Consider the following 12074-nt stretch of genomic DNA (forward strand, 5'->3'; position numbering starts at 1 on the left):
GTGTCTCCATTATCACAAAACTACATTTTTTAATAATGCTAAAACCTGTAGATTTGTGATAATGAAGATACTAAACTTGTAGTTTTGTGATAAACGAAGACATTGAATCTGTAGTTTTGTGAAACAAGTTCTTAAATCTGTAGTTTTGTAGTTTTGTGATATATTGTGCAAAATATCTGCAGTTTTGTGATAAACGAAGATATTGAATCTGTAGTTTTGTGAAACAAGTTCTTAAATCTGTAGTTTTGTGATAGATTGTGCGAAGTATACGTAGTTTTATAAAATTTACTCTATATTTTTTTAATAAAAAATAGAAATAAAAAAATAGAAATGTAAAAAACTTGCAAAATTGTGTAAGGAGGCCACATAAAAGTTTTCATATTTTTGAAACTTTAAATTAGATAAATCAATTATTAACCTTGTATGTGTATAAGGGTATTGTTCTTAAGTATTATAAAATAATTGATAAAGTTATCGGTATATTATAGAAAGCGGCAATCTCGATGGCAAATCGTTGAATTCTAATAAATTCAGTGGTATAGAATAGATTCTCTCATTTCTCTGGGATTCCTTTGTTCAAAGGGAAGTTGGTTTAGAATGTGCAATATGCGTTATTACATTCTCAGAGCTTTTATCTTTGCTCTTTAGTTTATCAGCCACAACCAAAATTTAAATTTTAAATCTTACTTTTTATATTTGGTTTTAGTGTTTTGTCATCATAGTTTCTTTTCCAACGTTATCTTTTAAGTTGTTAAAAGTACATGTATATAAAAATCTTACCTACATTTTTTTTATTTTTTACGTTAATACACGTTGCCGTTTATAATAGATGGAACGATGGGACTCATGCAGTATGCCTGCCAGATTAATGATTGGTCATCAATTTTTCAACTTTCAAGTGCGTACGGCACGCATATATGTTCAGTTGTACATTCAACCTTGCACCGTGGAACATAAGACTTTGAATTTTGTCTAAACCCGACTACTAGAATATCTTCACCTAATAGTATTATATCTTCAGTTGCTTTACCTAACAAAACATCGCTTGGAACATGGTACGTCGGTGCATGCAGCAATACTTACGTTTCGCCATGAACAGTCTGGCCTCATCTTTATCTTCTATATATGAATTCAACATCCAAGGAAAAGTATATCCTTTGAGTCCTTGATGATTTTGGAACATCCAAGGTAAAGTATAATCTTGGTGGTTTTCACGAGAAAAAAAAAAGCCTTAATTGGTGGTTTCAACTGATATAAGTTTCGATTTCTTGACGCACTGGGAAAGTTGGAAATGACCATAATTTTATTATCAGTTATACTGCCACGAATATTTTTCATCACGGATAGCCACCAAGAAAATGGACTTTTCCCTCGTTCTCGTTGGCAGGTTTTCCTCGTTGGTCGACCGACAAAACTTGTTACCTTGGTGATTTTTATTCCATCTTTGGTGGGTTGTGCCTCTCAATAAAATTTGGGATTCTGGTAATGACATAAGTGGGTGTAATATGTTGTGTCAAATGCCCCGTGTTTGTTCGTTAAAAAAAAATTGACAAGTGCCAATTTCACCCGATGGCGTTGAAACCAGGGTTGCCAAAATTTTGGTCATTTCGGTGACCCCCCGATACAATATTAATTCGGCCAAAATTTTTGAATTTTTGAATTTTTTTTCATGAATTTGGGTAATATTTGTTCAAATTCAACTAAATTTTGTTCAAAATTTTGGAAATTTCGGACCTAAATTTTTGAAATTTCGGTGACCCCCGATCAACAACCCTAAACGGATAGAGTGAACCCTGGTTGAAACTTGAATAACATGTGGTGATTTTTCTTTGATTTTTCGCTACGGATTATTTGCTCGTGCTTCTTAAAAATATGATTTCTAAAAAATAACCTTTTTCTATTTCATTGTCTATACTGTCTATTCTAACTTATTAAAGTTTTTTTTTTAAAAAAACACTAATTTACTGTGTTTAATCAAATGAATAATCTGTGTTTATGAAAAAAAAACTGCATCAAACAGGGGGAAGGAATGAATGATGGGTTTTTCCAAGATTCGTGGATCAGGACGTTTGTTGGGCTCGAAGACCAACACTGGCTATTATTGGGCTTTCTTCTGCATCTCGGTGGCGAATCGGGCGAAATGAAGGCCTGCCAAAATTATCGTCCCGTTTGCGATCATTCAACTCCCCAATCACCAAACAAGCTGCGAATCTGCGATAGGATGAAATGAAAACCTTCCCGCCACCGCCACACGCGCGCCCACCCCCCTCTCGATCTCCGCTCCCGCCGCGGCCGGCGCCTCCTCCGCGCCCATGCCACGACGACGCCTCCTCTCCGCGCACCTCATCGGCGGCCGCCGAGCGCGACCTCTCCCGCGGCCGCACCACCGACCGGCGCGCTGAGGCTGTTCGGCGAAATGCCTGTGGCGGACCGGAATGCCGTCTCTTGGACGGCGGCCATTGGCGTGCTCATGCGGGCCGGGAGGGTGTGTCGCATGCTGCAATGCCACGATTTCTGTGTACTGCAGCAGCGGTCGTGCCCACGATGCTTTTATGCATTATTTGAGGGGATGCCGAGGAAGAACGTGATCTCTTGGATTGCGATGATCAGCGGCGGGTATGATCAAAATGGTTAAAGCAAGAATGCCCTCTCCTTGTTTAGTCAGATGTGGGCTACGGGAAGGATGAAGCCCACGCCAAGCACCTTGGCATGTGCCAATGTGCCAGACATATTGCTTGGTTTGCAGATGGCCAAACTGCCAAGCTTGGTTATTGGTAGTTGCCTCTTTGGAAGATCAAGCTGTGAATAATTGACTGTAGTCGTGATTGGTTCAACAGATGAATGAATATTTTGGCTTGCTAATGGAAAGAGAATGATTGCATTGTCTTTTTCTGTACAGTGGGTCAGTTACTTTCGACTACTTACCCTGTCCAATTTGATTTAGTTGCTAGTAATGTATTTGCCAATATTGGGAGGAAGCTCCTCAGTGCTCATAGTTGAAGATGGCGTTCGACTACTTATCCTGTCCAATTTGATTTAGTTGCTATTTGCCAAATATGGGGAGGAAGCTCCTCAGTGCTCAGTTGAAGATGGCATGTGCATTTGCAGCGCCCTTAATCTTGGTGAGCTCTGTTTGAGGATGAATCCCCTCAGCCCTCGGTCTTCATATGTTGGCGGTTGAAGGTGAACTCTATTTCTTTTCAGTTTTCGTACTATTATCTTTTATGTTCTTTCTTATGGTCTGATCCTTTACCTGTATCAAACTGCTGCTGTGCTGCAAGTCTAGGTCCTTAGATCTCAGAATAAATCATGCACTGGATGCGTTCGTTCGAAAAAAAATAATGCACTGGAATACTGGATGATAGTTTATGGCTTATTAGGTGCAGGCAAACCTCTACTCCAGCACCCCTGGTAATTAAGAATTTGATAGCTGAACACTTGGTGTGGTGGGAGACTAGCAGGTTTTCATCTTAACCTGATAGATTTGTTTGTATTTGAATCTTTGTTCATGATTTAAGAATCTTATGGTTAATAAGTTTTCATGCAAAAATAATAATAATGGGGAACTTGTCCAAAGTCAGAATATACCATCTAAGGAGAACCCTTCAAAGAGGCATAACAGGCATGTGTACCTTATTTGGTGCTAGCAAAACAAGCTACCTAATGTTGTTGAAAAACATTTGCAAAACTATTATTGGTCGATGAATTCTAAATGTAACTGGAAATTATTTGTCAATTCAGAAAGCTCATCCATGAATCTTTTAACGGTTCTCACCATTCTTCCATCTCTATAGTCGGTCAGTAGCGAATAGGAATATAGGATACTGTTTTACTCGATTTCACTGGTCCCATTAGTATTTGCATGATGAGATTTCAGTTTCTGTAGGCACTGTAGCATGCTTGATACATTTTTGTCTCGAGTTATTGACTTGGAACAGCGAATGGTACATTAATCTTGGAACAGTTAATCTTCTATTTTGATTGACTTGGAACAGCGAATGGTACATTAATCTTCCGTTTTGATTGATCAAGTGATTGCTATTTCGGGCCTGTTTGGCATAGCTCCAGCTCTAGCTCCACCCCTCCTGGAGCTGGAGCTCAGCCAAACAGTTTTAGCTCCACTAAAACTGGGAGTGGAGTTGGGTGGAGCTCTCTCACAAAATGAACTAGAGTTGTGGAGCTGGGTTTAGGCAGCTCCACAACTCCACTCCAGATCCAATTCCTGGAGCAAAATTTAGGAGTTGAAGCTGTAACAAACAGGCCCAAACATTATCTTAAAAAAATGATTGACATTTACAGTGATGGGACAAAATGATCACATATTTGACATTGGCAGATGAAGCTTACGTTTCATAATACTAGTACAATTTACCATACAACTTGGATAGTGGGAGTACATTTTGCTGAGCCAGAGCCATCAATGGATCTTGTGAGAAACAATATCCTTCCAAGATTTCATCAGGCATTATATCCTTCCATAACTCAGGTAAATGCATGTAGACAAGATTTCATCAGGCAATGCTTGGAGAATCTTATCAAGACGTTTCATCTGCTAATACCACATTGTTTTTGTTTTGACACTTCAGAAGGCAAATATGAAAGGGGAATATCCTCGTCAAGATAAAAGAGGAAGGTCAGGCATGGGTCAAAGCAGGAGCCTTTAGGCTTCAAGAGTTCGGAATCTTGGGAGATATCACTTAACCATCACCTTTTACGGGCTTAGTTCTTTTTTAGACTACCTTGTACATAATTCTATCGCCCTGTATTTTCTCCATCTCTATCAATATACGAGGCAAAGCTTTTGCTCTCCTTTCAAAAAAAAAATATATTCAGCTTGCAAGATTCATCAGCAGTGTACCATGGCCAAGCACCACCTCTGCTACTCCTCCGTGCAGCGCGGTGGGGCGTCACGATCCAAGAACTCCTTCACGGTGGCCGGGAAGGCAAAAGGTGAAGCACCCCGGTGCCCTTCTCCCTCCCAGGACGACGACGACGACGACGCCGCCGCCTTGGCGAGCAGCAGGTGCGCCAGCCTCGCCGGCTCCCTGCACTCGCCGCCGCTGAAGTAATGCTCTACCCAGCCGTCCACCCTCCTCTTCTCCTTGTCGCACTTGGGCCCGACCACGCCGACGACCTTGGCCAAGAACCCCTCGCCGCCGCTGCAATCGCACCCGCCGCTGTCGTCGTCGCCGCCGCCGCCCTCGAGGCCGCGCCGTGGCGGCGACAAGCCGAGCAGCGCCATGAGCCGCGCGATGTCCTCCCCGATCTCGTCGTTGTCCTCGTCGTCGTCCTCGCCGGCGGCGCCTCGGGGTTCTTCCTGCAACCGCTCCTCGTCTTTGGAGAGCGTGAGGAAGTCCACCGCGGGGCCGCTGCTCTCGCCGCCGGGGCGGTCGGCCGCCGCCGTGTCCGTCGCCGGGCCGAGGAAGAGGGGCGACGCGGTCATGGTGTCCGAGAACGGCAGCGTCTCAGGCTGTCTCGGCGGCGGCGGCGGCGGCGGCGGCGGCTGTTGCTCCGCCGCCAGCCGGTCTTCCACCTGCTTAAGTGACGCGAAGAAGCCGGCGTGCCTCGAGAAGGGCCGCATCGCCGGCGGAAATGCCGCGCTCCGCCGCGAATTGCGCCGGCAATTTGAAGGTCCGGACGCGCACGACGCGGCGGATTGGAGCGGATCGCGGTCAATGCGTTATGCGTGTGTTTCAGATGTCTCCCCTAGTACACAGGACAGTACACTGCGTTTTTATGATTGTACGCGTAGTTGCGATTTATCTGGTTCCGATCTGACTTCTGAAGTTGATCTCAAGATGTACAGATCACAAAACTCAACTACTACCAAAATTTCACTATTTTGATTGGCAAATCTCAAATGGAGTGCGAATTGAGTGACATATAATGAAATTTGTTCAGTTGTTATTACCTCTATTCCAGAATAGGGTTTAGGTAGTACTACCTCTATCCTAGAATATAGCAATGTAGGATGGGACTCATCCTATAACAATGTATCTGGATATGAGACGTATCTAGATATGTCTCATGTCCAGATACATTGTCCTAGGATGGGTCTTATCCCATCATAGGATGCTATATTCTGGGGACTGAGGGAGTAGTAGTGAGCATCAGTGACAAATCATATATTCATTCAACGAATCCCCGGTTTCCATCAAACTGAAAACAAGAGATGCTAGGAAACAGGAAGCAATGAAGCATGTGGATCAACAAGTCTGAATTTCCAAACATCCAATGAAGGTTGATGGGAATGGACGCCACAAACAGCATCCAAGATCCGAGCAAATCAATGTTCATCTTATCAATAAACTAAGCATCAGAGGATCTAGGGCATCGCCACGAAATCTCGGCACTGCTAACATGGGAGTAAAAGACATCCTAATACAAACTCAGCTGCGTAGGCCCTGCCTCGACCTCGACCTCAGTTTTAAAATCAGTAGTACGTGCAGGAACCATAACCTGCAAAACCAGATTCAGAACATCTGTCAGGGACTAGATTTCAGGGAGCATTTTCAATCTAAGATCTCTATCAAGTACTGAGGTTAAATACTTGGGTCAGACTGCACGACGAGAGCTGAGTTCTGGAAGTAGCAGTTCCAGGCATTCCTGCCATGGGCAGCATAGTAGAGGTTCATGGCGACTGCGGCGTGCGACACCAGGTTGTTGGGGTTGAAGCACGGGCCACCTTGCTGAATCACTCCACAGTTCACCTGAGAGCAGGCGTAGTTGAGATTCGCCGTAAGAACCTTGTCATCTGCTGACGGCTTCGCCACGCACCAAGTTTTCTGTGTTGGTAGAGATGAAAACAGATTATTGGTGTGTGAACATTGAAGATGTTCACAGATTTATAAGATAAAGATGGTATGAGTAAATCATGTTCTCAGTTTTCTAGCTCAAGGATGAATCAAATGCAGTAAATGGCTTTCTTTTGCCCTTTCTAGCAGGCTATTCCACTGAATTTAAGGAGCTTTGCATGTCATCACTAAGTGCTTAGAATGTCATACTAATACGAATGCTTAGATTTGCTGAAGACTACATTTTACACTGATAGTCATAGGCGTACATAACAAGGCATGTTAATGTTATCTTATGTAAAAAAAAAAAGTCATCTTACATTATGGACTGGATTTGCATATCAATCGTCAGGAAAAGAATAAGGATAGGCGTAAAAGAGAATAAATAGCAATAGGCATAAAAGAGAAGCAGGAGAAGCTAAATTTAGGTACCTGTCCCTCAGCAAGTCGAATGGTGCTTCCTGTGAAAAGGAGAAGCGTCAATTTTAGATTGGTTTCAAAGTTCAAATGACTTAAAAAGTTAGGTATAATTCCCTGAAGAAGGATAGCAAGTAAGTTCAGATCATAAGCAGATCTTGGCAATGAATCTACAATTGATAGGTTGGTTGTCTTTTCCCTGAACTATCGAGATCAATACTCTGCCCTCACTATAAACCAGTAGCAATATCTAAAAATGATGTTCACCATATTTAGACCAAATCAACAAGTACAACACAAGGAAAACAATCTCCTAGGACACCGGGAATCAGGACTTCAGGAGAAATAAAAAGAGTCTAATTCAGCAGAAATGAAACCTTACTGAAGAAACAACAGTCTAATTCACCTTACTGAAGAAATGTGCTTACCTGAGGAGAAGTAGAGGAGCACAAGCCCCAGGGAGAAGAGCAGGAGGGATGCAGATGGCTGAGCCCCTCTTGCCATCTTGCTCTGGAGCAGGCACCAGCACCAGTACCAAGCTTTACTGTGAAGGCCTAAAAGAGACAGATGAGTGCTAGGGTCTAGTGCAGATGGCTGGTTTATAAAGATGGGGGAAAAGCTTAAAAAAGGGCTACTTGATTGCCTCGTTGAGTACTACACCACTGCTTGAAAACAAAAGGAGGTTGATGCTTGTTGGTCATGGTACATGTGACTCTGGTTTCTAGCTTCTCCCCAGGGCAACCTACCATGTGCGCCTGGTCTTGAGCAGGATAAATAATTCTGGTTTCTTGTGTGGCATCTGAACTCTTGAAGCCTGATCCGATCAGAGTTTGGTTGATCTACAGAACATTTTGGCCCACATTGACCAGCAATCCAGCATCAGTCCAACCGTGGTTACCTCTGTCCATGACCTTTGTGATGTGTGCAAGTCAAAACAGCAGGGAAAGCACTACTGTTCAAACTAGTCTGAAATTTCAGAAGTTGTTCTCTGTCAGTCCAATTATTGACACAAGTAGTAGTACCTTGCAAGTACCTATTTACCCTGGGAACGAGATTCTGTGTTTATGGATTTACAGGAAAAATAAATTAGATTCAAAACTGGAAGCATGTTTATCTATTAGTACCTATTTGTACAACATGAATGGTTTCCATATCTTTGTTATAGATCCACAAATCATACCTTGCAAGACTGCAAGAGCAGAAAATCCATTCTCAGTGTCTAACCATCAGCTAATCAGCCTATTATCAGTCACTTACCGACACATGGTAGGCCAGTGCTTGTTTAGCCCATCCCTTGCTTTGTTCCTTTCTGTTTCATACGTGACTTTGCCACTTCGATGCCTTGCTGGCTCCTGCTATTCCCAGCCTGATCAAATTCCTGATTCAGTCAGTTTTTAGCAGTTTTCCCTTTTGCACGAACAAGGAAAAAATTTGGGAACTACAAAACTTAAGTTTAACTAATTAGAGAGCATCTCATGATGCATGATAATTAGCAGCTAGTCATTCACTTAAGCCAAGAATTGGTAAGGGCGTGTGGACACTTTTGAACATGCAGGACAGACACATGATTAGAACTTAGTGGGATAGAAAGGTACATACCATTTATTCTGTGTCATTGCACATGTATGTAAAGCAAAACCTAAGTATAAAACTGCCCAAACATTATGAACATTAACAATGACCTTGGTACACAAAGCCATCCTACTAAATTGAACAGCAGAAGCAACATCAGATCCGATACCCAGGTAACTTGAGTTCAGTGCCACCTACACCTAGATCAAAGAAAAAGTAGAAAAAGAAACCTACTGTCAGATGCTGTTACAAGACAAAGTGTATGCTGACAATACATGAAAAAAGAGTTTAAACTCACCTGGTGAAACTTTAGCCATTAACTTCAATCCATATTCCTATTGGTTGGCCACATATTGGGGAGAACATCAATGCTTGTGGTGTGGATTCTTTGGTCACACTTATTGTAATGCTGAACAAACAAGAAACTAACTCTTAACCATAATACCATATACATTGAACTAGCGGTTTACTTCTCGAAGGATAAATCATACATCAAATTGTGTGTTGTGCATATGCAGTGACGCTAACATGATACTTGGGATCATTTGAACCACTTTTCATACTTTTGGGGTAGAATAGCACATAGTTACCAGAACTGAAGAGTGACAGAGGGTTCGTAAGAAATTTCTTCCAGTCCTGAAAGAACCAACCAGTATATATGATCATATCAAAATTTCCTAATACATGTGGATTGATTTGAAAGCGAGACTACAGAAATAACTTAGTCAAGTACAGAAAAACATTCTGCGTATACCATCGTAAAAAACATATTATTACAAGATGAAACATCATTTCCAATAGATTTCTATAGGATGACTATCACATGAAAATACAACTTTGTCAAGTGAAAAGGAAAACACTCAGGGAAGTATCCAATATTCTATATTCCAGTAAACTCACAGAGTTTGATACCTACACATATAGAAGATGGATTTTCATATATATCCTGAAATAGTGCACTTCCAAATACAGCTCAACTGTTTCAATGCCTCTTCTTATTTTAGCAAAAGTGAGCAACAGTTAGTAGATTCAAGGAAATAGCAACAACAGTAATAAGCTAAGACAAAACTCTCTTAATAAGTATTAGCTTACTGATAAACTCACATAATCATCTTTGAGGGCAGTTGCCATCCACCACAGCCAAATACATTCAGCCAAGCACACACTCAAGTGCTATTTTTCATATCATTTCATTTGTACATTCGTCGCACTATGCCTTCGATGGAAAGTAAGTAAAAAAATCATTGCCTCTAAGACATGCCAAAGCAAGAACCACAAACACAAGTTGCACAACAGAACATACAGTTATTGTCAATTTGCTAAGATATCAAGACAATATGTTTGCAGGTTTTTTTTTTAGATCAGAGGCCAACAGGCCCGGCTTATGTAGAAAGCCAAAACAGCATAGTTATGGGGGATGCCCATTTACATCATTAGGTGCAGATACAAGGACAACAGCCCAGGAAGGAGACAAAAGGTAACCCTCTACAGGGAGGAACACAAAAGATAGCATCAGTAAAGACTTAGCTAAGACTAAGACAACTCTTAACAAACTCTCAAAAGGACTTAGCAAAGTAAAAAGAGCATCAACCAATGCCTGATCTTGGGGGGCCCATCAAGTGAATGAAGTTCATTAGGCGTCCAGAGGTCTTGTCGATCACAATAGCAACTTTACTGCTCAAAGCTTTCCACAATATGTTTGCAGTGACATGCACAATTTACAAAGAAAAAAGGAACAAACAAGTGAATCAAGTACTGCGATGAATTACCTTGCATATCTATTTCTATGTTATTACTCATATTGAAAGACTCGTGTTCATCAATATCAAGCTTTTGTATCTTCCAAGGTTTTATCCTCATGAATGTAAACTATTTCTTTGGCAGTTTTACTTCTCAAAGACATGTTTCCAGTTACCAATGTGCAAATGTTCATTATTGTTTTTTAAGATTCTGATCAGGGCCAGCAGATCACCTTAATTGCATTTCTCACAGTAATTAAAGAAGATTAGCTACAACTGACAACCACACAGACCACAGTACAGTACTCAGTCACAGGAGATAAGGTACCCTATCATGGTACTACCTCTATTTCAGGTTATAAGACTTTCTAGCATTGTCCACATTCATATATATGTTAATGAATCTAGGCACACATACATGTCTAGATTCATTAACATATATATAAATGTGGGTAATACTAGAAAATCTTATAATATGAAACGGGGAAGTATTTTTCAGCAGTTTTCCCCAGGAGGATTTCAGCAACCAATGTCAAACAGACATAGACAGACAGCAGGGGGGGAGCAGTGCCATTACCATGAGCTTAGCAAAGTAGCACACCAAACAATTCCAAGTTCTAACTCAGAGCTGCAAATCTGCAGTACAGCACCATGCAAGAAGAGACGAGCATACCCTTGATATTACCTTCTCTCGGGGCCGGTGGCTGGAGCTCGGGGCCAAGACGAAACCGGCGGAGACGAAGCGCCCCCCCCCCCCCCCCCCCCTCTTCGACCGCTGGGCAAAGCCTGTCCTCCACAGTGTACGTACTCCTCGCCCTGATCTGCTCGGGTAGCGCGAGCGGCCGCGTGCCCAAATGGCTACCACCGGCGCGCCGCGGCGGGCTTGACGCTGCGGCAGAGGAAGGGATCGGGGCCAGGATTGTCGTCGGCGATGAGGTTCGAGGGCGCAGCCATGGCGAGGAGCCAGAGGACGAGGCCGGAGGAGTCGGCGGCGGCGCGGGCGGGCGGAGGGGGTAGTTGGTAGGGGCGATGGGGTTCCGGCGGCGCCGCGCCAGGGAGAGGCCAGCTTCCCAGGCTCCTAGTGGCGGCGGTGGGCAAAGCCAGCAAGGATTACCCACGCGGCCACGGCGGCGGCGGCGGCCCGAGTCTCTTGGGCTTCGAATGTACGTGGCTGTTTGAATCGTTGCCGTGTCGGTGTCGAGCGTGCGGTGCATCGTATTCGTAGCACCGTGCATATGCTAGGCTGTGATTAGTTCCACGTAAAAATTAGAAGTTTTGGGAAGTAGAAATCAGTTTTGGGAAGTCTTTAATAAAATAAAGTGAGTTGAAAGCTAGAGTAAAATTTTATTATTATTTTTTAGATAACTAGGAAGGTAGCCCGCGTATACGCGCGGGCATGTTGTTTAATCTTGTTTGAAATTTTATTATTACGAATGTTTATGTGTGAATGATATTTTTGAAATATTTTTTTTCTCTATTTTAAACGTATGTTCGTTAATAACTATTGGGCGTATTACTTGAACCTGTATATCCTTAAATTTATTAGAAAAAA

General features: G+C 42.5%; 2 protein-coding genes across 4 annotated transcripts; both read right to left on the reverse strand.

The window, feature by feature from the left end:
• Positions 1 to 4596: 4596 nt before the first annotated feature.
• Positions 4597 to 5708, reverse strand: LOC4326748 (uncharacterized). Its single transcript, XM_015785771.3, has one exon. The coding sequence runs from the start codon at positions 5579 to 5581 to the stop codon at positions 4880 to 4882; it is 702 nt and encodes a 233-aa protein (XP_015641257.1). The 5' UTR covers positions 5582 to 5708; the 3' UTR covers positions 4597 to 4879.
• Positions 5709 to 6202: 494 nt separating this feature from the next.
• On the reverse strand, positions 6203 to 11715 carry LOC4326749 (glucan endo-1,3-beta-D-glucosidase). 3 transcript variants are annotated; one of them, XM_066304005.1, is made up of 10 exons: positions 9700 to 9732; positions 9275 to 9419; positions 9082 to 9192; positions 8894 to 8983; positions 8469 to 8577; positions 8336 to 8400; positions 7640 to 8253; positions 7227 to 7255; positions 6551 to 6785; positions 6203 to 6459 (listed from the first exon to the last, which is right to left on the reverse strand). In XM_066304005.1, the coding sequence occupies exons 7-10, from the start codon at positions 7713 to 7715 to the stop codon at positions 6434 to 6436; spliced, it is 366 nt and encodes a 121-aa protein (XP_066160102.1). In that variant the 5' UTR covers positions 7716 to 8253; positions 8336 to 8400; positions 8469 to 8577; positions 8894 to 8983; positions 9082 to 9192; positions 9275 to 9419; positions 9700 to 9732; the 3' UTR covers positions 6203 to 6433. The 3 variants fall into 3 exon arrangements, with proteins under 3 accessions (XP_066160102.1, XP_066160105.1, XP_066160100.1); XM_066304008.1 differs by lacking the exon at positions 9700 to 9732 and having other exon boundaries at positions 9082 to 9510; XM_066304003.1 differs by lacking the exon at positions 8336 to 8400 and having other exon boundaries at positions 7640 to 8177; positions 8811 to 8983; positions 9082 to 11715.
• Positions 11716 to 12074: the final 359 nt, after the last annotated feature.

This window comes from Oryza sativa, chromosome 1, assembly GCF_034140825.1.
Source record: "Oryza sativa Japonica Group chromosome 1, ASM3414082v1".
Taxonomy (NCBI): domain Eukaryota; kingdom Viridiplantae; phylum Streptophyta; class Magnoliopsida; order Poales; family Poaceae; genus Oryza; species Oryza sativa.